At 42.6% G+C, this 22193-nt stretch overlaps 1 protein-coding gene across 2 annotated transcripts in view; it reads right to left on the bottom strand.

The window, feature by feature from the left end:
- The window catches only part of ELP1 (elongator acetyltransferase complex subunit 1), a 36725-nt gene that overhangs the window by 14118 nt on the left and 414 nt on the right, over window positions 1-22193 (bottom strand). Inside the window, exons 2-25 of one of the 2 annotated variants that reach the window (XM_071424543.1) lie at window positions 21170-21322; window positions 19343-19424; window positions 17344-17424; window positions 16584-16669; window positions 15911-16010; window positions 14887-14977; window positions 14254-14377; window positions 13576-13666; window positions 12280-12510; window positions 11835-12005; window positions 10714-10813; window positions 9991-10173; window positions 9086-9192; window positions 8490-8593; window positions 7596-7649; window positions 7395-7500; window positions 6627-6742; window positions 5832-5905; window positions 5126-5204; window positions 4786-4865; window positions 3805-3945; window positions 2619-2704; window positions 1384-1532; window positions 417-540 (exon numbers count right to left, since the gene is read on the bottom strand). In XM_071424543.1, the coding sequence (XP_071280644.1) occupies window positions 417-540; window positions 1384-1532; window positions 2619-2704; window positions 3805-3945; window positions 4786-4865; window positions 5126-5204; window positions 5832-5905; window positions 6627-6742; window positions 7395-7500; window positions 7596-7649; window positions 8490-8593; window positions 9086-9192; window positions 9991-10173; window positions 10714-10813; window positions 11835-12005; window positions 12280-12510; window positions 13576-13666; window positions 14254-14377; window positions 14887-14977; window positions 15911-16010; window positions 16584-16669; window positions 17344-17424; window positions 19343-19424; window positions 21170-21322 (2713 nt within the window). Of the gene's footprint in view, window positions 1-416; window positions 541-1383; window positions 1533-2618; window positions 2705-3804; window positions 3946-4785; window positions 4866-5125; window positions 5205-5831; window positions 5906-6626; window positions 6743-7394; window positions 7501-7595; window positions 7650-8489; window positions 8594-9085; window positions 9200-9990; window positions 10174-10713; window positions 10814-11834; window positions 12006-12279; window positions 12511-13575; window positions 13667-14253; window positions 14378-14886; window positions 14978-15910; window positions 16011-16583; window positions 16670-17343; window positions 17425-19342; window positions 19425-21169; window positions 21323-22193 lie in introns of both variants that reach the window. The other variant, XM_071424542.1, reaches the window with a different exon arrangement.

Here is a 22193-nt window from a genome sequence, read left to right as displayed (position 1 = left end):
AATAATTTACTTTTTGTAAAAATTAAGGAGAATGTACATGGCCCTCCTGGCTCCCAGACAGTCTGGGTTCACAACATGAAGAATCAACTAGAAGTGCCTGGGTGGAAGACCACCCATTCTACTACTGTAAAATCAAAGCATTCACTTCCTTGAGGTTTTGCCAGAGATATTAACCAGGCACAATTCACTTGAACAGGAACAACACAAGACTTCATGTGTTTCATGACCACAGAGAAGTAAACACTTCTTTCTTCCCACACAAACCTACAGTACAAAAAGCAAGTAGCAGAAGTTCACCACCCATTACCAGATGGGAAGATGATCTTATGCAATCCTTCTCTTTCTTCAGCTATGTTCTCTCAAAGGCTCTCTAAATGGACATGTTACACTGCAGAAATCCTCCTTAGGACACTTACCACATTTGCTGAGGTGGCCAAGAGCTTTTGTGTATCTCTTCAAGTGTCTGTCTATTGTATATCGCTGATAATTGGTTTCCATCTTCCGGAGGGCATTTAAGAAGGGCAAGTATTCTTTTGGGTCCTGAAAAGAACAATAAAAACAGCAATTTAGTTAATCTGCTAAAATCCTTATTTGCCCCCATCTTCACAAACAGACAGTCCCATATTTGAAAAAATATGATAATACACTAAAAAAGGCTTTTTTTCCCCCAAATGTAAGCCATCTTAATCAATTTGTGCACATACTCTTGCCAGAAATTACTAACTTGAATTACCAGGCTCCCACATGGACTTCAACAGTATCTAAAGGCTGGCAACATTTAAAATTCAAGCCTATGTGTCATATCAAATGTTGTTTTCTATTATCTATGATTATGTATAAATTTACAGCCATAAAGTTGATCAACTTCCCCACACCAAAGGTTATAAACCTGTTAACAGGAATAGGGTGTCCTAACTGATGAGCAGCAGAATTTGCTATAACATTAGGAAACTGAAATGCAGATAGGCATTTCAGTTCAGAGATTTCACATTAAACCCACATGAAGACACATGCTATTATCATAGGAATGACTAAATAAGCAAGAAAAAAAAGTGCAGAACTGAGAATGAAAGGCATGCAGTTGAAAAACTTCAGATACCAATCCCTCCCTTCCCCAGAGCTACTTTGCCCTGCTGCTCTAGAAGAGCACTGTTTCACCTTGAACACAAATAAATTTCCAGAGCTGTGCTCAAGGACCAAAGGATGCAGAGACATGACACTTGCCCAGCATCATCCCAAACACACATAGGGCTTCTGGGCAACAGGAATCCTGCCTGGGTAGAGAGCCATTACTAAGAAAGCATGCAGGCTGATCTGCAGACTACAAAGAACCTTTGAGAAAGTAGAAAAATAAGTTCCTTAGCTGGAACTATGAGCCAAGACCTTTTGAGACTTTTCTGCCACCATGACGACTAGATCAAAATCATATGTCCCCAAGGAATAATCATACAATTCATTGACATCCACAAGGAAAAGCAGGTACTTTAGTGCTTCTTCTGCACTCACAGCTTGGACATCTGGCGTAATGCTTTCTGCAACAAGATAAAGCAACATATGACCCGTTACACCACCAGCAGTGGAGCCCTGCTGTGAGGAAAGGATGCATCATCAAGCACAACCTTGACATCAGAGAGGGACCATCAGACTAACAGGTTGCTCTGTCTTGCAGAGGGGTTACTTTGCCTTTACTGGGCAACTTCAAGGACCATCCCCAGCATAGCAGCGAGCATGCAACTGTGATGAACTTGAAGGATCAGCACAGAATCAAAGCAAAGTTTGTTAGTTTGGGATACCAGAATCCAGAATAGGAACCTCCTATTCCATGCTGGGAGAACTAGAGCTCCAACTGGAAAGTGAAAACAGGTCCAACTCTGGGGTAACTGCCAACAGACCTAGTCAAAAGGGTGAGCTGAGGGCATGTACAGCAGCCTATCTTAGCTGATATGCTGCTGTACCTAAACACACACTGGATTCAAGTCCATTTCTGGTTTTTGGCTTGCTCCATAAACAGCAACCTTAAAATACTTTTTTCAGTGAACCATGTAATGATCAAAGTGTTGAGGAACACATCCAGTGCAGTATCTCAGGATGCAGCTGTGCTGGGAGTTGCAGGTTGATCTCTGGGTGGTGAGAACTCCAGTTTGAACTGCCAACCCCTTGCCTAGCAAAGGGGACAGAGACCTGTGAGACACAGTAGGAGCTGAGGACTGCCAGATTTTTGCAGGGTTATACTGTGAAGGTATAAAAGTTCTCACAGGCCCAGGGGTTCCTTTGCTCAGGGCCTCTCCTCAGAGGCACTAGTTGGAGCTGCTATTTTGTTACTTAGTTACTGCACTGAGACTAAATTATATTACGGATCAGGATGCCTGAGACTCTGATATGGGAAACTGAGGTGGAGCCAGTAAGGAATCCTGGTCTGACTGTGAGTGTAGGGGTTGTAGCTCTGGGGGGTGGTCCCAGCTCAGGTGGTGCAATGTGACTGCCAGTCTGCCAGGCTCATGGATGGTCAGATGGGGAAATTTCCCCCTTAACAGTTTTGGTTGGACAGAGAAGTTTCCTTAACATAAAGCTCCTGCAAATGACCCATTTTCAAAACTTTTGAGTTTCTGATACAAAACCTCGAAGATCGTGAACCTTCTGGAGAGCAATTTCCAGTTCTGGAGGACTTTTCTTCACATGTGCTGTCAGTATTGATAGGCAGTATCTGAAGAAAAGAGAAGAAGTGAATGAGAACGTGAGAAGGCAGAAACACAGCTTATTCCTTTTTTTAGCAGTTTGTGCAAGTTCTAGTTTATGTCTTAGTAAAAAAAAAATAAAATAAACTGCTCAGGCACTGTGATCCTCCTAGAGGAAGGCAGCAAACACAGGAAAAGAAGAGAATAGACCAGAAAGGTTCTTCTACTCAGCATGTCTTCCCAAACATGTCACAAAGCTGGAGGTGTGTTTTGAGTAGAATGAGCTTCCTTTACCGTGCCAGCTAGCATGATGAAGGAACTCTCTCTGAAAGTTCAGATAGCTGGACATGGTTTTCCAAATGAAATCTGGCACAAAACCAGCATTTTTTTAAAAAAAGGACAGCTTTCTAGGGTGTTATTTGTACTTCCATACATCTCATATTTACTATTTCAAAATAGCTTTCCCAGCCAAGCAAATGCTTTGTTTTCTGAAATAGTTTGCTGGAAAGTGTCTAAATTCTCAGGGCTCAGCAGCTACTCACCACCAGTTGCTCCCCTCCCCACTGTTTAACATTAGACTGTCAATACTTTAGCACCATTTCACCAGGCATTGTTATTATCCTATTTTCCCAGCTTTTATCTTTATCTGGTGCTGATTCATCCAAGAAGGATGGTTACCAAAAAGGTAATCAATCAGGAAAATGGAGCTGATCATTTACAAAGTAATTCAGTGTCAAATGGAACAGCTGATATCTTTCCAAAGGGCCAGCTGCTTCAAACAGCCAGCAACTCACCAAGATGAAACTCTTGCTCATATTTCCATTCCCACACAGACTGATCCTAAATTGAGTGTATCTCCTAAATCTTTATAAGCATCCTGCATTTATTATTTTAATTCTATTATTTTATTTAATAGTAAAATGTTGGTATGCTGTCCGTGGAATTAGATGTTTCCAGGACAGCATGCTCAGCAGAAGCAAGGCATGGTATAGTTAATTTTGTGGAGCACAAGCTCACCTCAGAGAACCTAGGGCCAAAGAACTGATGTCAAGGACAGCTTTGCTTCCTGCCAATGACTTACTGGAAATCTCTCTAATGGTTCCTTTACCTACAGTAAGAAAGTGCTCACTTTTGAGGGTCAATGCGTTCCATGGCGACTCTCATCACATCACAGATGAGGTTTACTTTTTTCTGATCCGGATGCTGGCGTGGCTGGCTGTTACTGCTACCATTCAGAGATGGGTACATACTCTTAGTGAAATCTTCATCTCTGCATAAAAACAGGTAATGTGAATAAGAGCACCACCCGCCACATAGCCCAGAACAAACACAGTAAGGTTAAGGAACTCAAATGCATGCAGAACATAACTACTCATTAACTGCCATGCTAACAGGAAGTTCTCCAAAAAATCTCTGTCAGTCCAAACTGATTGTCAGCCAAGAAAGGGATAAAAAAATCCCCTAAAACTGGTCAAACAATTACTTCAGCAGCACCAAAAAATCAAAAGACAAGATTTACAAGATACAGCTGTCTTCCACTAAATCCGCTATGGATATTTCCACTGAACAATTCAGAAGAGTAAGCCATTTGCTATTATTTCTGGTCAGGTCAAGACTGAAAATCAAACCAAAGTGATAGCGCCAGTTCCTACAAAATTATTGACTTCAGCAAGCTTGAGAAGTCCTGAAACTACCATCACTGTAAAGCCTCATCACTGAGCCTTTAAAAAAGAAGTCAGGGGACTTGGTTTGAGGATTCAAGCAAGTATCTTGGCCTCAGACTAGATATGCACTGCTACCTTGCTCCTCTTTATGAGGGAAAAAAACTTTCTCTGTTCTCATTTACTACTCTACAGCAAACCAGCAGAGAAGTCAAAGCACTAGGATAATGTACTAGTTACTTGCTACAAAAATCTAATGGCTGCCTGCAAACGGGAATTTCCAACAAGACATGCTATCCCTGAAACTACTGAGACTACTCAAGCCTTTATGACTCAACATGCCAAATTTCTGATTCCTTGCACCCACACTGAAGAGTTGCCAATATTTTGACAAAATTAAGTACCACCACTAACTACATGCATGCTTCCATTTGCAGACTTATACTTACTTCAGTTCTGTAAAAAACAAGTTGATATAGTTCACAGAATCTATTTGCCTGATAAAGGTTTCTGTGTTTTCCAGAAATGCCTGAAATGAACAAGAGTATTATCACTGATATTCTGAACAGTAAGAACGTGTACATCAAGTATAAGGATAAATTCAGAGACATTGTCTGGAAGTACAGGATGAAGGAAATGCTAAATATGATCTGTGTGTACGATGATGCTGCAGTGCAGAACAGCCATCACTGCTGAAAGCAGTACCACCTACACTTTTGAGCACACTGCTCAGTGGATTCCAGGCTAGATTAGTGTAGCAAACAACACAAGAGAGCTGGGCAGACTTGCCTTGGGATTGTGGTCATAGAGAAGATTGAGGTTGATTCGGAGCTTCCTCATACACTGAAAAGCTTCCCTGAACATAAGCCTGGAGGAATGAGTCAAGCGGGAGAGTTTACTTAGTGGATAAGATGCAAACAAAGGCAACTGATTAGAGCTAAGAACAGAACCAGTGGGATGAGAACAGCCTACACCATAAGCTGTGTAGACAGCCTTCAGAAAAATGTGCAAGGTCAATACAGCTCACTGCTGACCCTAGCAGTGGGACACACCAGCTTGCAAGGTTGATGAAGCAATACAGAACTTAGATGATTTTTATTTCAATTAAAACAGTGTTACATTTTGTATCAATTTCCCTTTCAGAAAATTTCAATGTAAATGAACTCAGTAAAAAATGGAAAACAGCCAGCTTAATCTTAAAGTGATTGAGATGTCTAGAGAATTGAGCAATGAAGATTTCTCCCACCCATGCAATTTCAGCACACGTAGATGAAGATTTCTCCCACCCACACAATTTTTAGCCCTTCAGTGGTGAAGTGAGAAGTACCTGGCACAGCTGAAAGCTATACTCCTAGGTGGTCACACTAGAAACAGTTTTGTTCCCTCTAACAAGGTCAATTCCTCTGAGTTTAGCCTCCCTCTCTTTTCCAGGTCAGTCAGCCTCTAACAGGTCAGACTGGAGAAGGGGAGACAAGAATACACCAGCACCATTTACCTGTCTAGCCACTTCCGAATCTGGGCAAGAACCAGAACACGGTGGTGAATGGTCTCCAGATTTCCTCTTGGCATCTATAACACAAGATCCACACAAATACTTACTTTAGTTACTCTGCCTACATTGTGGGGAAAGTAAGGAGTGGCCAGTTTCTTAGGCCTGTCTGCTATTTGCAAGTGCATGGGCCTGGCTGCTCACTTTAGAGGACATGCAATTTCAACAACTGTGGAAAAATACCTGAACACTCTCTCAGTCCAGAAACATTCCTTCCTCAGAAGGTTGGGCTAAACCCAACCAGGCATGACCCAGAGCAACCTGATCAAGTTTTCATATTAATCCTGCTCTGAGGAAGATGTTGAGCTCCACATCTCCAAAACTGCCTCTCAAATTACATCCTTCTCCATTCTGTGAATCTCTAGCAGTTCTGAAGAGCGAGTTCAGCAAAAATCTAAGTGCCAAGGCTAATAGAGGGCTGTTAGTAAATACTAGGAAGCGAGTCTTGAGATTCATGGTGAGAGGGCACAATATGTAGCACCACACTACCTCAGCCATTAGGAACTTGAATAGTCCTTCTCAGTTCTGCATATACCTATCTGCCTCTACTGAATCTAACTTGCAAAGGCATGCTCAAAATCCCTCTGCAGCTGGAGATTTGTGAGGTGCTCTGCTGTAGCACTGTAGGGCACCAGCTTTGTAGCACTGCACATACTGTTTGCAGGTTGGCAAGGTGCTTACAGTGACAGACCCCTGCACATCCTGATAGCACATGTCAGCAGACACAGGCAGAGCACTGACCTGCAGCACCACCTTTGTGTCCTGGGGAACAACACTGACGATACGTGAGCCTCGCTCCACCTTGCGCACGGTCTCACTGCTGGGTGCAGCAGCGCTGCTCAGGCTGGCCTGGAGGGCTGGAGACAACATTTATCAGCATACATGGCACATGCAGCACAGTGCCCCATTTAGGACCTCCTATGTTGTAGGAGCCAGGCAAGGCTGTACTGGACCAACCAAGCCACCAGTACAACAGCAATCTTCAACAACTCCTGACAGAATGAGACCTTGTGGAGTGCTGATCAGTGCTGAACAAGACAAGCAGAGCTGTGTCTTCTGCACAACAGGATGACAAAGATCAACAGACCAGATAAGAGTAGCACTGAAGGGTGTAAAAGGACCAATAAGTTGCTGTCCTGCCTTTACCAAAGTCATCATGCTTCTCAAAGCCAGACACCACCAGAAACTCTACAGTGATTCCCCTCCCTACCACACACCTTCAAATAGCACACAGACTTCTCCTTCTGAACATGGAGAGAAGGAAGAGAATGCAGGGCTAGGCTGTTAGAAACAGTGTAAGAGTCAACTACAGCACAAATTTTCTTCCCTGTGAAAAACACCTGATATATAGTCAGTTCCTGAGCTCCTTGCTCTCTGGTAGATTTCTGAAAGCAGCTCTCTTACTCTCATCTCTTTAACATTTCCTTTGAGGAACCCAAATACAACAGGTTTGGATGTGAAAAATGGGGACATCTTGTGTTTCCAAGACAAATGCTAAATGATATTTACCCTTCACTGACAAGTTCTTCAAGCAGAAGCACTGACAGGTGTGCGAGTTGGTTGTCACCAACAAAAACTCATTGTATGTTGCGAATGATGTGATGTTAGAAGCAACCTGTAAAAAAAAAGTTTATCAGAATTTAGACTAGGATATGGAAGCTGCCTTTGGCAGAGAAAAAGGGCAGAAAATGAGGGGCAAAAGCTTTGTACCTCAATATCATTAACAAAAAGCCGGCATCGATCCGTGAGGCCCAAGATCACCTCCTGTAATTAAAATAATGACAACTATGAGCTATCACAACCTCCAGTCTTTCACAACACTGACAAGCACTGAAGTACCTTACATTGAAGTACCTTACAATTACGTAATGAGTACTTCATGTGAATTACTTAAAGAAGCCAGACAGCAAGTCATCCAACCTCTCTTCCAGGAGGACTTAAACTTGAACATCTTTAAACACTGCTGGCTGAAAATCCAGCCTGGCCTACCCTGTAACTGCACAGTTGCAAAATGGAAGCAGAAGCCATGCTAGAAATCTAGGCTCTTCTATTCAGCGGCACTTGGTCTAGGATACCAGAGGAACAGCTCCACTACAGAGCTGAGCAAAGCAGCTTCCTACAGCTGGATGCACACTGAAGGAAGGAAAACCCAGAAATATCAGCAAAACAGCTGGTCATTCTTTAAGCTGTTGTAACTATCAAGAAAGCATCTCCAACAGGAAAAAGCAGTAGCAGGACATCTGCAGTAACTCAGTGCAGCCATATTTGCTAATAGGTTAAGTTCAAATAAAACTGAGCAAAACATTCCTTTCAAAAAGATGATTTCAAAAAGAATGTGGCAGTAACTACTAGAAATTTCCAATCTGAATTTTCTCACTTTTTAATGAAATTATTTGTTGGATTCATAGAACAGGGTGATCAGGTGTTAACTGCAATCCACCAAAAATGCTCTAGAAGGCAAGGGAAGATAAACTTTCAGCTCTGCAAAGGGCCTTATGAAGAACATGAACAAGTATCACTGGGCCCTGGGCAGAAGACCATGGTGTACTTTTGGCACAGAGAACAACTGAGTAGGGAATTTAATCTGCTTGCAGTCTTACTTACTTCACCACTGATCCTCGTGATGGAAGTCTGCACACAACGATAGGGGAACTGAACAGCAGAGCTACTGCTACTCCGCCAGGGCTCAAGGACTGGAGCAGAAGCCTCTAAGGAGCAAAGAAGATGTAATTGTTTTCCAGCCAAACAATAACTCAGACATTAAAACCACATGATATGTATCTTAAGAAAATCAGAACTGGGAATAAGCTACACTATCTGAAAGAGGGGGGGAATGCTGGCACAGAAATCCATGACACAGTGGACAAGAAGGTGGTAACTTCCAGGGGCTCAGTGGTGCCTTTATTCCACTGTGGAATGAGAGAAATCTATGAATGTGGCAGTCAGTAAGCACTGAACTTTGTACGTGCATATTCGTGTTAACATATGCATGTGTATATATATAAAGTTACCTTTAATTGAATTGTGACACAAATCACTAATTTCAGCCCATTTCTGGAAGGAGAGGAAATATAAAAGCAGCACCAACTACACAGCAAGAGTCACTCAAGTCCCCGAAAGTCAAATCATCTCATTAAACCTTTTAAGAAATATGTAACAACTACCCCTAAGACCAGGTACTTTAACAGGGCCCAGCTTACCCCACAGGTATTTTAGGATCCGCCTATCAGTCAGCTGCAGAGCCACAGTTCTGGTCACTGGGCTGCAGTACAGGCTGATCACTTCTCCATCTACAGGCACTGACAACCTGATGCAAGACAGAGGACATACAGAATGTCAGTCACAGCAGACACACTTAAGACCAGATACTTTGTTCCTGCCTTTCTTGTACCCAGCTGAAAAGATGCACATCTCCAGCATGGACATACTTTGTCCATGTAAGGATCTTCTGCAGTCTTCTCACACCTATGTCAGCTGACAGTGGCACCACAGAGCACCAGCAAGTCCAGCCAACAGGCATCTGCCTAACTGTGCTGGTCACTGTCTGCACTGCAGCACTCTGCAAACACACCCCTCTTTTTCTGTTCTACAGTTCATGTGCAAATCATTCTGTCTCTGCTGGGTGAGTGCTGCAAAAAGCAGCCCTCTCGTATTTCTGCACCCCAGGTGGCTTTCTTTTGTGTCAGGTTTTAGCTCAACTGGCCCCACAAAAACCAGCAGGTGAGGAGGAGGAAAAGAAGGAGGACAGCAATTTTGATGGCTACTGGTCCCCTCCTGGACCTTGATAATGGTGGGAAAAGGAATGGAGGAATTCACTGTCATGCGCCGTCCCCTCTCCCCAAGGGCCTCGAATTCCAAGGAACAGAGTTATCCTGTACTGATACAGGCAGGTCTAGCATGCACCTTTGCCAGGCTGGGTGTAGACATCAGGACTACAGGCAAGTGCTGACCAGTAGGGAGCCTCATGAGCTGTTTGGTTATCCTGTCAGAAGAGAGCCAAATTCCTTAACCCATGGCCTCCAGGCTAATAAGAGACTTAATTCCTTCTAGGCACTGTCCAGAAAGCATTCTTAGACTTCAGCCACAACTGACAGATCTCTAGTACCGTAAATTCAGGCACTCTTCTTCAGCTCCAGCCACGTGAGGCACTGCAGTCAGATGGTGAAGGACAGACTGAGCAGCATGCTGACCTTGACCAACAACCAGGAAGCTGTCATCTGGCAGCCAGGTGAGAAATCGGAGCCCCAGAGGATTCATCACTTCATTGCTGCTGCTGCTCACATCAACTCTGTCACAAAATAGGAGAGGTTGGGACACAAATAGAACCTGATTTCGATAGGCCACCTCACTAAAGAGACAGAGGACTTCCTAAGCACAGCCTGGCTGTTTAAATATACAGCATGGCTGGGAGGGCTCCAGTGCAGAAACACCAATACCCAAAGCATGAATCCTCTAGGAACAAACAGGGAGCATGGTGGGATTTTTAACCTCATCACTGTCTCTGCCATGCAAGCAGTTCTGTTGCTCTGTGTGATGTGACCATGGGCCTGGGCACTGCACCATCATTCCTTTGTGCACCAGGCACAGGAAGGTGCGGGAAGAGATATCTCACTGCTGTCATTAACAGTCTAGATTGGTTCTGCTAGATTGAGACCTCAGCAAAGGATGTTCAAAGTACTAGTTGCAGGACAGTGTCCACAAAATGAAACCATGTTATCTGATAGCCTCTTAAAAATCTTGAGAAAAGTGGTAAGAGCTGTGACCTCTAAAGCATCCAGTCAGGTACAGCCCTCTTCTCCCCTCTACAGCTGTAGTAGTTCTTTATTACCTGTAGGTTTTATCCAGGTACGGTGTTTCTACAGCTGCTTTAAAGCCATTTCCTCCCACAGCTCCAAACTTGACAGAAGGGTCATTCCCTGTACTCTGTCCTAGCAAACACAAAGCAGAACAAAGCAGAGTTTAGACATCCACCTAACAGAGCCCCTTCCATCTTCAATCTTTGCAAAAAGTAGATGCTTTGTGCAAGTATTAAAAACGTCAGAAAATGCCATCCCTACTTTTACAGCCAAAATGTTAATTCTCATTAACACTTTGAGGAAGACAGTCACATTCCAACATTGCAGTACAAAACAGCTGTTTCTTCACAGCACACTGTGTATAAAACTGCTTTGGGAAGTGCTGGGTGCCCCATACAGATTCTTAGACACTTCCCAGTGACAGTCATCATCATGCCATCAGAACAGCTTACGCAAGATACCATGTGCTGCACTCAAGCTGAAGCTAGGCAGGGGAATATTACCAGCACAATGACATAATCAAGTGCCAAACACTGTCTTCTCACAAAGTCAACGCATCACCAAAATGCTTCTACGTCACTCAAACTACTGGAAATGAGAGCAGAGCTTGAACTCACACTTAAACCAAGTATGTCTTATGTGGAGAGCTTTTTCGATAATTGGCTAGCTGAGAAAGGCTACTTTGATGTGACACCGTTGGATAAAGATAGGGGAAACAAGCTGGAGATTAAGTAATCAGTGTCCAATCACTGACAGAGGTCATGGTGACCTTCGCTGCAACAGGAAGATGGGGGAGAAAATCGTTTGCCAGAAAATGAAGATAGCTTAGGTAGAGTAGCTATAAGAATGTAAACATAGAAACAAAATAATCATTAGAGCATAGAAGTAGGTGTGGTTGATCTAAGTGTGCTTTAACCAATAATGAGCTCAGCTTTTGCAATATGTATAAGCTTCATTAACACCAATATAAATATGTGTGAGTTATCAATAAACTTTGGGATTTGCTGTTCACGCACATTGTGTGCTGCAATTCTTCCACCGTTCCCGACAGTCTTGTGTAAAGATTTAAGTGACCATCACCTAACCAGTCTCCTAAGGTACTGCTGTCAGGAACAGAGGGGTTTCTTTTAACAAGGCTGTAACATGCTCTCACCATATCTGTACACAGAGATCCTGTTATCAGCATCCAGGATAGCCATGTCCCCACTATGTTTGGGATCTGTGTGAAATGCAACCTGATTAACTGCCTGTGGGAGCTGGAGCTCATAGGTACACATGGGTGGAGGCACCACAGTATGCTGGAAGGCTGTCACAAGCACTTTATCTGTGGAAGAAAAGAGAAGAAAATCCAAGATGAACACCAGTCCAAATGTTAGTGAAGCTCTTCCTGGATTCTTTATAGGAAGCAGAAATGATGTTACAGGAAAATGGTTGGTGTGCTCTTAGTGGTTATCTTCACTGAGCTAACCCTGAAGCATCTATCAATTACGTGGATCCCTCCCTAAAAGCGCTGTAACAACAACTAAAAGAAGAACTGAATACAAAAGGCTACCCCACCTTGTCTCACCCTAGATCTGGAAAGCTGTCCCACTGCTTACCTCCATCTATGACAGCCACATTTGCCATATGTTGATTATTCTCCCCCAGCCCATGGTCTGTGGTCCAGTGCCAGTCGTAGAAGAGGTAATGCCAGCCCTGGCAGAGTATATGTAGTCTATACAGGTTCTCTCGGTCCCATAGCAGTGACACCAACTGATTTTCCTCCAAGCTACCGAAGTGTAGACTTTGCTTCAGGTACCAGTGATAGTTCCCTGTGGTCCACAGCTGAACTGCAGAAAAACAAATAGTTACCACAGACCAGTATTTGAGACCCAGCTCAAACCATCCCTCCCAACCACCACTGCCCTTCTATGGGTGGGTTAAGTGCAATTAAAATAACAGTTCTAGTCTTCAGTCCATGACCTATGTCATACAACACACAGCACAAGAAAACAAAACGCTGTGCAAAAGTCAATCCTAAAATTCACTGAGCTACCCTTTGAGACAGTACCCCTGGTTTAATGAAAGACTCAGACCTTTACTATTCCATTTGTACCACTTCCAGTTACAGCAGCCTGGAAGATGCTTCAAACTCAGGCTGAACTACCAGTTTTTCCTCACCAGCTGAGCTGGTTTTGGCTGGGGTGGTTAATTTTCTTCACAGTGTCAAGTATGGGACTCTGTTTTGGATTTGTGCTGAACACAGCATGGATAAATGATGTTTTAGTTATTGCTGAGTAGGGCTTACAGAGACCCAAGGTCTTTTCTGCTTTTTCTACTGCCAAACTGCCAAGATGGCAAGGAACCTGGGGATGCATAGGAGGTTAGGAGGGCACACAGCCAGGACGGGTGACCCCAGCTGATTAAAGGGATATTTCCACATGACATCATGTTCATATATTAAGTGAGAGGAAGAATGAGGAAGAGTGGGATATTTGAACTGATGGCATTTTTCTTCTGTAATAGAAGTAACTACTACACGTGATGGGGTCCTGCTGTCCGGGACATGGCTGAACATCTGCCTGCTCAGGGGAAGTGGTGAACTAATTCCTTGCTTTGTTTTTTATGGCACACATGGCTTTTTCTTTTTCATAGTAAACTGTTACTATCTCAACCCATGGGTTTTCCAGCTTTTACCCACCTGATTTTCTCTATGATATTGCTGGTGGGGAAGTGGGCAAGTGACTCTGTGGGGTCACTTGGCCGCTGTCTGTGGTTAAACCATGACACCAGCACAGTGGTCTCAAAGCCACTTGCAAGCCTCCACAGTGTCTCCTACCCTGCAGCTAAGTACCCGCTGCTAAGAACATTTGCAGGCAAGCGTTAAGGGCCAGAGCCCCATGGAGTGCTCTCACCATAAGTGTTTGGGTTGGAGTTTTCCACCTTCAGGTCTTCCAGCCATATAGCCAGGATTGTAGAATCTGCATTCCAAAGCATTTCGTTAACCTGCAGAAATAAACATGGCTGTGGCTGATATTCTTGCTCACAGAAAGTTTACAAGACCAGGAGGGGCTCCAACAACAAAAGGTACATCAGTTAATACACAAACAGAGCCTGTGTGCATCACAAAGCTCCTGAGAAGGCATCCTGAGAAGACCACAGATGAAGAGGCCACAAAAATGACAGCAGCCTTCTCTTTGCTTTCCTTGACATTAAGCACCTGCCAAAAGACCTCTCAGCATCCAAGCACAGAAGCTGAAGTAAGACTCTAGCAATAGCTTCTCACTTATTTGGGATAATGTGAGTATATGACCTCACTCTTGCAATGACTGACATGCTGAAAAGTACTTTTGATTCACTTGCCTAGTATAAAGTATATAGAGCACAGAAGTACTCCAGGGCTACAATCATCCTTTACTATGTGTCTTTGTACTACGGGCTTGCATCTTCTCCACATGTTCTCTTTTCAGGTCACTTCTCCCATTAGGATAAGTACAAAGTATTAAGTTAAAAACCTTTTCCTAGAATCTGGAAGAGATCTAGTCCTCTTCTCCATTACACTCTCATCAAAGAAGCCCAGACAAGGAACTTACTTTGACCTGCCCTTTCTGGAAAGGGAGGGTGAACTCTCCATGAAGAAGTCCATTCTTTTCCAAAAAAACCACATCATGTCTGTTGGGTTTTTCTTGTGTAGATGCTATCAGGTTTCCGGAGGGCCTTAAAAAAGAGTCAAATGAAAATTCAAATGAAAATTCATTGCTTACACAATCCCTAACTGTCATTCTAAATCCCCGTAATCTCACATTTTTTCCAGTGGCATGAAGAAAAAGGCAGCAGAGGACGTGTTTTCCTCAGCACTGTTCAGACAGTCATAGATCCAGCACAGACCAGAGCTTATGACAGCCACCAAATGATATGTCACCAAATAAAAGTCAGCACTAGGAAAGGAACCTGTAATATTTCTTTTTATGCAGCTGAGCCCAAACCCACTTGACTCTGACTTTATGCAGAGACTCTATCCCTTCTTCCCATTTGTGATGCAAGTATTAGGGTTTTCAGGGTTTAAAGGGCTACTCTTCCTTATGCTAAATCAGAAGGCAACTTTCTTCAAGTTTTGGGAAAAATCAACCAAATGCTGAAGAAATTAAAATGATGCTGATCAAAGACTGTGACCAGGGAATAACAAGTACCACTGCTGTCGGCAAGCAGACTGCAGTACTACTCACTTCCAGGACAGTGCTTGTTCTAATCCTGAGATAGGCTCACTTGTTGACTGAAGCACAAGCTCTCTGCTCCATACCCGGACCTTCCGAGCACCTACAGGTTGAGAGAGCAATGAGACAAAAGTCTAAGAAAACTGGGAAGAGACTTTCCTAATTTTATGAGGGTACAAGAGCAAATTTTGATGCACATGCATAAAAGGAGATTTCTCTTGTACACCTTAAGGGCTAAGAATTTATTCTGTGTCAGGTAGTTCTCCCATAGTAAGCAAGTGACTAAAGGAACTGTGTTAGGAATTTCAGTCTGATGTAGTTCAGTCATAATAATTTTCCGCTCCAGCTCTCACCATAGAAATGTTAAAATCGAGCTATAAATTTACAATCCTCCCTAATTTGAAGTACTGAAGGTAAAAATCCAAACAAGTCGAAGAGCAGTACAGTTTGATGCAGTTCAATATGTTAACCAATACATTTAAACTGCTCAGAAAGTATTATTTATAATACAAAATAAATACATTGTTTTCCATGACAGAGTCTTAGAAGTAATGTACAGTTTTTCATGAACACACAGTCTTAGAAGTAATGCATACGCTCATCACCTCTTTGACTTCAGGGCAGAACCAAGGCAAAAGTATCACCAGTATCTAAAAGAAAGTGTGCAAGGCTAAACTTGCACACTTGTGAGGGACAGTGGGCATATGAACCCAAACATATTCATCCATTTGGCATTGAGAGCCTATCAGGTATTGCTTAAAGCTTGAGCAGGTGAAAGAAATAGTTCAGATAGTATCTGCAAAGTAGTACTCCTTCCTGGCATCTCACAGAACTGAAAACCAAACCACACAGAAAATATTCAAAATATCATATCTATAAAATGGCTCTGAGAACATCAGAGCAGAGAAAAGGGTGATTAAATAGCTCAACTCACTCTCTAAATGGTCAACAGACGCAAACAGTCCTTGCCTTACCTAGATTATGTTTAAGAAGCCCTTTACACAAGCTGGTATTTCAAAGAAGTGGGGTGCCATACCTGTCTCTGGACAGACAGCACTCACTGCAACAAACTGCCCATCTCCTCTCCACGTTACCCGAGGCCTGCCATCATCCCAGGCTGATGTTGGTAGCACTTCCTGAAGTCACACAAAAGAAAGTGGCATCAAAGCTTGGGAAGGCACCTGCTGTCTTTGTTTAAACAGACTGCTCTTTCAAGAGCCTTAGGATGAAATCCATCCATTAAAAAGTGTCAAGACTAGTAAGTTAAAAACTCACTATTCAAAATGTTGTTTTAGGAAACACTAGAATTAAAACTATTTAATTCAATCTGTTCCTCCTCCAAGTGCATATGACTGTCTCTTCACATGACCATACACCATCCTTCCCATTCACTGGGGTCTCTAATTATAGACAACAGTGCATAAGTGGACACATGGTGAACTGAGATTTGCTTAAGATCGATGCTGGAATGGCTGCAAATCTTACTTTGAGCTCTGTTTGAAAAGTAAATACTCCATGATGCTTGCTTGAATTCAAAGAAAGATAAAAATATATGATTTCAGACAACACAGGAACAAACAGAAGCAGCATATGAAGAGAACTACCGGAAAGGTGGTGGCAAATCAGCATCACAGGAATAACAGAAACTCTCTTTATGCATGTTTTCCCTGAGAGAGCATTGGCTTGACACAAAAAAAGCAGTACAATACCGTCTGTTTGTGATGTGCTGCCTGTTTCCCTTCTGATCCATGGAACTGTGTCTCCTTTTTACCCCAGCCAAGAGCAACAAACTTTCCTGGAGAAGAAATAATCCTTGTAGTGGAAGATTTACAGATAATACCTTAACTACTGTGCATTATGTACACAACTACAGCCTCAAGCAACCCACTCCTTTGTGGATGCCACAGTCTGGTCAGAGAGAGAAAGCCAGATAAACTTTCCCAGGAATTGTTCTGGGGAGTTTTGAGAAGGCTGAGAGAAAGAATTAAAACAATCTTGCAGCTGGTGTTTTGAACAGTTGTTTTCCCATTATACGTTTACCAAAGGGCATCTTCTTAATTAGCCAGTGGTGACAGGGTGTTGATTACATGACCAATGAGGTCCACCTGTACAGGAATGGTGCACAATGGGTTTCTATGGGTTTTCATATCAGCCTGCTGAAGAGAGTTAATGTGTTGCCTCACTCCCGTTCCTGACTCAACAATGACACACCTTCTTCCCAGATTTTATTCTAAAAACCTGCTGGGAAGTTATGTAGCCTAGAAAGTACATTGGTATATGGACCTTACTTGAATTTATGCTGACAAGTAACAATATTGACTTTACCCTTCAGCTGTCCAGCAGCATTACAATGTAAATAAAATGTCTCCTGGGGCCTCAAAGTGCTCAGCTCCATTTCCTTACTTTCCATGTGCTTACAACATATCAACTACATCAGCTAGGGCAACTTAATTTCAGTGCACTTCTCACCTTCTCCAAACTCATCTTGGTGGATTTGCTTCTCAGTAATTGGTTCAAAATCCCTTGTCATCATGATGAGAGTCTGCTGACCTGCAAGGCAGATATAAAATATGGTATTGGTAATGGTATCTGCAGCAAATAAAAACTCAAGCGTTCTCCTGTGTGCTCCTATTGTTCTGCCATGGACCTGAATACAGAAAACATGGTCCTAGAGAGAACATATCCTTCAAAGCATGAAACCGCAAACTGGAACAGAACACTTCCAAGTTTTTCTCCTCAAAAATATGCTTCCTGGCCTAACCTTAATAAGCTTTTCCACCTTCCGAACAAATACCTGGTTCCTTTTCTCTGGAGATATGAAGGACAAGAAGGCCACTGGAAATAGTCACCATAGATTTATGGAGAGAAAATCATACCATCCTGATAAGCTCCTACAATGAGATGACCAGCTTGTGGATATGGGAAGAACAGTGGATTTCATTTATCTTGACTCTAATAATCTTTTGATGCTGTGTGCCACATCATCACAGACAAACCAAAGAAGTATGGGATAGATAAAAGGACAGTGAGGACCAGCTGAACTGCCAAGCTCAAAAGCTTGCTAGGACTGTAACTGCAGCTCAAGGTCAGTCACCAGCGAGCCCCTGGACACTAGGCACAATGATTAACATTGTCCTTAATGATCCGAAGAATGGGACCCTTTCTAAGTTTGTAGATGACACAGAGCTGGGAAAAGCAGCAGGTAAAGCAGAAGATTGTGCTGCTGTCCAGAGGGACCCTGTCATGTAGGCAAGATGGGCTGCCCAGAACTTCATAAAGCTCAACAAGAAAAAAATGTCCTGCATATGGAAAAGAATAATCTTAGGAACTAAAGACAGAGTGGAAATCAAGTGGCAGGAGAGCAGCTTGGCAAAAACCAATAAACTGTGTTTCCCGAGGCACCAAGTTGAACTAGCTAGCAGTACATCCTGCTGCACAGGTGGACAATAGCATCTGGCTGCATTAGGAGTGCTCCCAGCAGGCTGTGGGAGGTGATCTTGCTCCTCCACTCAGTGCTGGTGAGATATATGGAATGCTGACTCCATTTTTGGGTTTCCTAGTGCAAGACAGACAAGGACATACTGGAGTGAGTCTTGCAAACGATCAAAATGATGATTAAGGGCCTGAAAAATCTGTCACATGAGTGGAGGTTGAGACAAGCCAGACTGCCCTGGAGAGAAGGCTTCAGGTACAATCTTTCCAGGTAAGGATCTCAACAGCATGTGTAAATATATTATGTGGGAGGTAGGGTACAGTAAAGAGGACACAGCCATGTTGTTTGTGGTGCTGAGTGACAGCACAAGAGGCAATGGGCACAAACTAAAATACAGAAAATTCCCTTAAAACCTAAGAAAGTGGTTTTTTCGTACTCTGAGGGTGGTAACAGATAGAAACAGGATGCCCAGAGAGTTATGGGGTCTTAAACCGAAATGGGCAAAATCCCCAAATAACTTGCTCTAGGTAACACACATTGAGCAAGGTGGCTGGAATAGGCAATCTCCAGAGTTTCCTTTCAGTCTCAAGCACTCTATGATTCTGTTTTGTCTGAAGCTAATTTTATTTTCTAGATGAGTCACACCTGTAGTTAATTAGGGCCTGTGACACATATATTTCATACCAAAGGCCAAGAAACAGTTTTTGTTATGAAGAAACCAAATGGTGATATAAAGAAGTCTTTATGCTTTTGAGACAAGATCAAAGGTACTCCCTGGGAAGATTTTAAGGACTAAAAACTCTTCCACAAAGCAGCTTTTTGGGCCTAACCAATTTCTGCTTGGATCTCCGGAACATCTTATGAACCATGAAATGAAATCTAATATATAGGATCTGGTAGAGTTTTTTCCACTTTAAGTCCTAGTCCCAGTCTTGTAACTTTTTCGTCTCTCTCTCAATCTTGGTTATGTTTTGTGCTTTGGCCATATAGAGTTTCACTCCTACAGGCGGAAAGCTTACAGGCTATTGTTGGTACCTGTTGCAAGCAAAACGAGCTCTTGGTCAGGACTCCAGCTCATCACACTCAGACCGCTGTCCACACTTCCAACACATTCCACCTAAAGACCAAAATAAGATCACAGGAACGTGAGCGCAGCACTATCCCAGCACAAAAGCAAAGAGTCACCAAGGGAAAAGAAAATTGCCTTCTACTTAAAAAAAAAAAAAAATTCTAAAGTCTAACTTCACACTTTGTGTTGAACAAAACAAAAGACACATTTCTGACTAAAAAGAGTTCCAGAATGTTTATGAATGAGAACCCAGGTAATGTAGAGTCCAGCACATTCTACCATACACCATTTTAGAAAGAGCTTCATTCTGCAACTCTCAGTCTTATGTCAGCACATATAGTGTCAATACTAATATGACCTGATAGGGCCTGTGATTACATTGGTAAATATTCTTCAGTAACAAAACACAGACATGATGATTCTTGCCTAGAAAATTCCAGCACAGGGGTATACTCTGACCAGCCTGTGAATGCTGAACTTGACAACTGTATATACCTGAACCAATGTCAAAGTTTATGGAAAGCTGGACTAGTTTTACTGGGCCATCATGAGCAAGTAATAGCAGTAGGCAGAGAACTTTTGTTATGCATGGTTACCCTGATTTGCAAAAGGCATAGAACAGAACAACAAATATATCACTTGTGATAAAAAGCAACATGATGCCATTCAAGAAATTAGGCTTGGGGGTCACAATCTTTCCAGGTAAGAAAAGTGTGACTGGGCACCTGTCAGCAGACTAACTCTCGCTTACACAGAGAGGGTTTCAGAATAAGCAGAAGAGTCTTCCAGACCTCCTTCTTGGTGCCGAGACTGCACCAAAAGAAGACTGGAAAGTAAAGCAAAAAACCAGAAAAGTGAGCCAAAACCCCACAAAATAAAGAATCTGATGTTAAACGTGATGCAACTATCAATGAAAAAAAAAACCCCACAAAAAACAAAACAAAACAAACCAACAAAAACAAACAAACAAACAAACAAAATCAAAACAAAAAAACCCCAAACCAAACCAAACAAACAAACAAACAAACAAAAAAAAACCAAAAAAAACCCACAAACCAAAAAAACCCCAAAAAGCTCTGGTAATATCTATTCCCTAATGATACACTATAAATTGCAATACAGGACACATTTTTCAGATACAGCTAACTGCACATTTAAGTGGTATCTGCAAATCAAGTGCAAACATGAACCAAAACAGACAAGCTGCAAATAACCACAATTTTACAGCTAACTCAGACAGACCACTATCATCTCATGTCCACTTAAACCTGCACTGCTGGACTGGTATTGTGGGAGCTGATTCAGATTTCAGAGGGTGCTGCTGTGGTGTCTTGCTGAAGATGATACAAGACACTGAGGAAGGAAGAGAAAGCAAGTATCTCAGTTTCTGCCATCTCCTAAATCATGCCAACATGTATCTACTGATAGCAAAATGGTAGCTACACAGTGGATTATGAATGGACTACTTTATTCTTTACCTAGTCTCAGTGATATCCTGTTTCTGTAAGACTCTCCAGCAGATCCTTTGCTGCTAGGAGCCCACTGAGCAAACTCAGAGGATGCAGGCTGTGGACAGTCAAACAATCATTTCAATTCAAGTTCTTTTACAGAGTATATATTCTGTCTTTAGTCATTCCCAAGGCTACCACAAAAATCAGTTTGTCTGCCCTGAGAATGGGAACTAGCCACAGTTCAGTATGCAATGAGTGTACAACTAGCCACTAAAGAAATTTTAAATGTTACTCTTTCCTCCAAATTTCCTCAGTACAGCTGAGTCTTTCCTGCCATGTTACCTGCTCTGTGCTCAGATTGCACAGTAGGATGTCTCCAGCTGCTGTAGCAACACACACACTCTCCTGCTCTGGAAGATCTTCAACACCCACGATACAGCCGCTTCCATCCTCAGGCAAGAACCCATCCACAGTCAGGGAAACTTCTCTTGACACCTTGATACAGAAAGGCCAACGGCTTACTAATTATGCATCACCTCCCTGGGATTTTTGCAGAAATGACAGCGTAAAAGACATAGGTATATTTCATCCTACTGCAGTGACACAAAGCACTACACAGTAGAAGAGTGTGTGAATGGCACCAGAAAAAAGCCAACTTGCAAGTTCTTATCTTCACTTATGGAAAAAGTGATAGAAGAAAATGAGAAAACCCAAATATTGGAGCAAACAATACACAACTTCCAATTTGCCCTGCTAATCATCTTTCAATACCCTTTCCATGTTTCACCAGAGTATCAACATTAAGAAGTGTGTGGGTAGCTGCTAAAAGTGTCCCGCTGCTCTTAAGGGGACATGCAGACTACTATACACAGCATAAAAAATAATTTCTAAGGAAAATCATTTGGATGGTTAAGGTACAGCAATCTTTGAAAATTAAATCCCTGGAAAGCTCCAGAGTTTTTTTTTGTCAGTTAATTTCAGAATTGAATGTACTGAAGGAATTAGATGCCTCAGAGTTGCACACTGAGAAGAAAGCAACACAGCTCTAATAGGAATTCATGACTCAATAGCATTCTATTATTTTAGAGGTATGTCGGCGTGTTTTCCTCCCTAGTGCAAAGTGTGCAAAGTTTCCTCTTGTACTCTTCACTACCTCTTTGCCTGCTTGGTTCTGTTTTGTGAATCTGTTCGGATGCAACTGTTCGTCAGGTCGTGCTTAAGACTAAACCACGTGAATGACACGTGTCTAACACAGCCACGCTCTTAAAAAGGCAGATAGAGTATTTTAGAGGCACAGAAAGCCTCTTCAGCCACGGAAATCACAGTGCAGCGGCTTCCACGGCACCGTGAGACAGCAGCAAGCGGC

Source organism: Agelaius tricolor, unplaced genomic scaffold (assembly GCF_023055355.1).
Source record: "Agelaius tricolor isolate 1412-34295 unplaced genomic scaffold, bAgeTri1.0.p SCAF_4, whole genome shotgun sequence".
Taxonomy (NCBI): Eukaryota; Metazoa; Chordata; class Aves; order Passeriformes; family Icteridae; genus Agelaius; species Agelaius tricolor.
This window is presented reverse-complemented; position numbering and strand designations above follow the sequence as displayed.